Consider the following 4,479-nt stretch of genomic DNA (forward strand, 5'->3'; position numbering starts at 1 on the left):
AAAAAAAAAAAAAAAAAAATAATAATAATAATGATGTTTATAATGTTCAAGTGTCTTCTCTACTCTAAGAAATTAAACCTTTTCAGAACAAAGCCAAAATAATGCTACAAATCTTAAGATTAAAGAAACATCCTACCACAATGATATATAGGGGTTTTTGATGGTACTTGATTTTAATAACTTGTGTGATTATTAACAAGGGATGGCTAAATAAGTCATGGTATGAACATCATACAGTCACTATTTCTGATGAACATTTAAGTACACACTCATGCTGCAGTGTTAAGTGAAGAAAAAAAGATAAAACCCTCAGATAATTATTCAGTTTGAGAAAAGTTATTTTATACATTTAGGAAAAAGTCTAGAAAAAGTTCCTCAAATATTACCACTGGTGAGATTTAATTTCTTCATTATATTTTTCTGTAATTTCAAAATTTTCTATAAGGGCGTGTTATTTATAGACATGGAGGTCATATTTTCAAAAGACACATATCTATAATCAAAGCATTTAAGTGGTTTCTACATGGTACAGGCTAAGAAGTACAGTACGAATGCCAAAACATTGATTTTTTTTTTTTGGACAATTATAGAGTTTACAAGAGCACAAAGACACAATCTACAAAATTAGGGTAGTCCTAAAAAAATCTATACTACAAACACATGCTAAAGTAGTAAGACAGATTTCTTAGTTACTAACAAAAATATTGTAACTCAAGGCAATATTAAATCACTATAACATAAAATTCTCGGAGGAAAGACTGCAGGAAAGAGATTTTATGTACAAAGAAGAAAACCAACAAAGCAAATTTTACCTCATTTCCAAAGGCAATGCACTTGGGTGACTGGTTTATATAATCCAAGACAAAGGAGAGCTCTTTAGCTTCTATTTCCTGACTTGATGATTTTGGTAGTTTCACTGAAACCAGCTGAAATACATCTAGCCAAAGGCAGCTATATTAATATAAAACTTCTCTAGAGAAAGTGAAGATGTGCATTTGTTCATATAAAACTCTTAATTAGTACTCCAAAGTTAATTTGATGCTAAGATCATAATTCTAGGTTATCTGAACAAGTTGTACTCTTCATTTGAATATACAGGTTTTAACTGGAGGGCTAATTCCACAACACACACACACACACACACACACACACACACGTTTCATATATGTAGAAATAGAAAACAATTGGTTTTACTGGTGCATACTGCTTTCCAAAGTACTGAGACAAAAAAAAGAAACAAAAAAACCCCAAAGTACTGAGATGAGTTTTAAGATGGAGATGGAATATGATACATTGGTGAACTGAGCAGCCAAAAGCAACAAACCATCTGAGAGCTTTCAGAAATGCTATGGGCTTGCCACACATTCATAGAATAAATCTCCTTTTCTGTGGAACTGGCATGCTCTTCTCTTTGCATTCCATTTAAAAAATTTCTCCTTAAGGGGAAATAGCTATATTTCACTATGCTATTTCCTTATCCTCCTAGACTTTTTAATACACTGTAATACACTGATCTACCATTTTTTGTTTTCCAGCCTGCTCATTATATACTCTGAACTCAATTCTTCTAGCCTTTTCAGTCATCTCAAACTTTACATGCCTAAATTCTGAATTCTTATTTTCCTTTCTGAACTTAGCCTTCCCCCACATTGCCCACTGGAGGAAATGGCACCACAATTTACCTAGTTGCTCAGACTTAATCCTTGAGTCACCTTTGACTTCTCTCTCATGCCCCACATCAAACCAGCAGCAAACTCTCCTGGCTCTATCTTCAAAAGACATCCAAGATTCAATAAATTCTCACCACCTCTGCCGCTACCACCTAGCCTAAAGCCATGATCCTGCTTCATATCCTAAGTGTTAGGAATAGTGATCTCTTAACAGCTCTTCCTACGACCACCCTTGGTCCCCTTCAGTCTCTTCTCAACACAGAAGTCAGTGTTCTATTAATACTAAGTCAGATCATGTCCTTCTTTTGCTCAAAAACCTTCAATGGTTTTTTGTCTATTCAGAGTAAAAGTCAGAGTCCTTCTAATCGCTTACAATGCTCTACATTATCTATTCTACTTAGGCTCACTGCAATCCATCCTCCCTGCTATTCCTCAAACACGGCAGGGATGCTCTAGAATATGCTTCTCCAACACAGCTGCACAGTGTATTCTTCTTTCTCCCAGGACCTCCCCTGATCACTTATTTAATATATATTTCCAGTGTTGCCTATTCCGGTCCCCTGCCTTATTTTTCTCTAGAACACCTGTCATCTTATTGTATTATATGACTGATCTAGTAAGCTTAATGTCTGTTTAGTTCTCTGCAACCAGAACAGTATTTGGTACATGGTAAATGTTTAATTAGTTGGTGAATACATTAATTACAGTCAAGAAATGACACCATATAAGATAATGTGTAAATAAAAGGTTCATTTGTTTTTAAACCAGAGAAGCATATTTCAATATGATTTATACAAATTTCTATCAGAGACTCCTGTTTTGGACTGTGGAACAAAGATGAAACAAATAAAGAAGGATATGTTAATATATATTTTGAGATGCCAGTCACAGGGAATATTTTTTAGCCTTATTCATATTTTTATATAGTAACTAGATTTTCACAGGCTGAATGCCCACTATGTGCCAAGTACTAAAGAGTAACACTAGATTCCACCATGAACAGAATTCAGATTACATTACAGCATTTGAAGTTTCCAGTTAACTCCAAAAGGCTAATGACTTTAGATCTGAGTGAGACTTACTTTAGATCTACAGTTTACTATACTGGCTTGCACATTAGACTCAACTGGGGGAATACTTAAATAAACAGACATGTCCCACCACAGAGAATCTTACATTTTAAGTTCCTTGGAGTGATTGTAATGTGTAGTCAGTGTTAAGAATCACTTGTCCTACTGATATGGATAAAAACTTTCATTACTGCTATTGGCAACTACCTCTCCAACTGACGAATCATGCAGTGCGTATGGGGAGTGGCTACCAAACTAGAGTGATGAGCAGAACCACCTGGGGAGACACAAAAAATGCAGATTCCTAGACCAGATCTCAGATCTAGTGAATCAATTGTCAGTCAGGGAGTTTAGAAACATGAATTTTTAGTAAGCATTTAGACAGACATTAATAATGCACAGGGCTTCCCTGGTGGTGCAGTGGTTAAGAATCCACCTGCTAATGCAGGGGATATGGGTTAGAGCCCTGGTCCAGGAAGATCCCACATGCTGCAGAGCAACTAAGCCCATGTGCCACAACTACTTAGCCTGCACTCTAGAGCCTGTGAGCCACAACTACTGAGCCTGCGTGCCACAACTACTGAGCCTGCGTGCCACAACTACTGAAGCCTGTGCGCCTAGAGCCCATGCACCAAACAAAGAGTAGCCCCTGCTTGCTGCAACCAGAGAAAGCCTGTGCATAGCAATAAAGACTCAACACAGCCAAACATTAAAAAAAAAAAAAAAAAACCCAATGCAGCCAAAAAGAAAAAAATTTAAAAAAAAAAAAAAAGACCCAATGCAGCCAAAAAGAAATAAATTTACAAAAAATAAAAAAATTAAAAACTCCCTAAAAAAAAAAAAAAAGAATTCACATTTTTATATACAGAACAGAACCTAAATATTGAAAAGTGCTACTTTAAAATAGTCATCTGGTAAGGCAACTTAATTATTTTAAGAAATACACTGCCATTTCCAAAACATTTTTTGGAATGCCCCTTAGAGATGGTTTATGGGACACATCAGAAAACTAAACTTACAGCTTTTATTCTTTCATGTCACATTTTTGATAGATAAAAATATTACTCATTAACAGAGTTGGCACCAAATGACTTTTAGCTGAAAAAGATTTGGCTTCACAGTTTTAACTATTCTCAACTTACTTAAAAGTCCATGATATAACAATCTGTAAATTTGTTTTAGCAAAACAAGCAAACAACAAAACTCCCCGAATTCCAAACAAACAAAAAAACCACTACCAGAACCCCCAACAAAAACCAAGCCAACACCCCCCTCCGCTCCCCCCGCAAAGGATTCACTTAGCTATTGAGCTGTGAGCCAATCTAGCTGACTGCCCAGTAACCAGTTTAAAGCTGGCCTGTACTTTGAATTCTGAATACAACTCTATTTTAAGGAGGACAACACAGGGGGGACTGGCATTCTTGAAGTCTGAGATTAGAAAAATACTTTGGATATATCCTTCATGTCAATATTAAATGTATTAAATTTACTGCTAAAGGACAATTATTTGTAACCACTGAAGATATTCTAGAAATCCTTAAATGCTCTGAAACATGGCAGTTTCAATGGAATAATGTTCCAGTGATAATGAAAATATAATAATAATTTAGCCACACTATTAGTTCCTAATCACCTGTTTTCTATACCATTTCCTCCAGATTCAAGATCAACGAATGGGTGTTCAGTGATGGGTAAAGTAATAGTGATGCTTAAGAATGACAGATTTAAGGTCAGCAGGA

General features: G+C 35.6%; 1 protein-coding gene across 1 annotated transcript in view; it reads right to left on the reverse strand.

Annotated features, from left to right (window-relative positions):
• Window positions 1–4,479, reverse strand: part of WDR75 (WD repeat domain 75) — a 41,469-nt gene that overhangs the window by 23,843 nt on the left and 13,147 nt on the right. The window contains exon 5 of the mRNA XM_007464980.1: window positions 813–937. Coding sequence (XP_007465042.1) covers window positions 813–937 — 125 coding nt within the window. The remainder of the gene's footprint in view (window positions 1–812; window positions 938–4,479) is intronic.

This window comes from Lipotes vexillifer, unplaced genomic scaffold (assembly GCF_000442215.2).
Source record: "Lipotes vexillifer unplaced genomic scaffold, Lipotes_vexillifer_v1.1 scaffold903, whole genome shotgun sequence".
In the NCBI taxonomy this organism is placed as follows: Eukaryota; Metazoa; Chordata; class Mammalia; order Artiodactyla; family Lipotidae; genus Lipotes; species Lipotes vexillifer.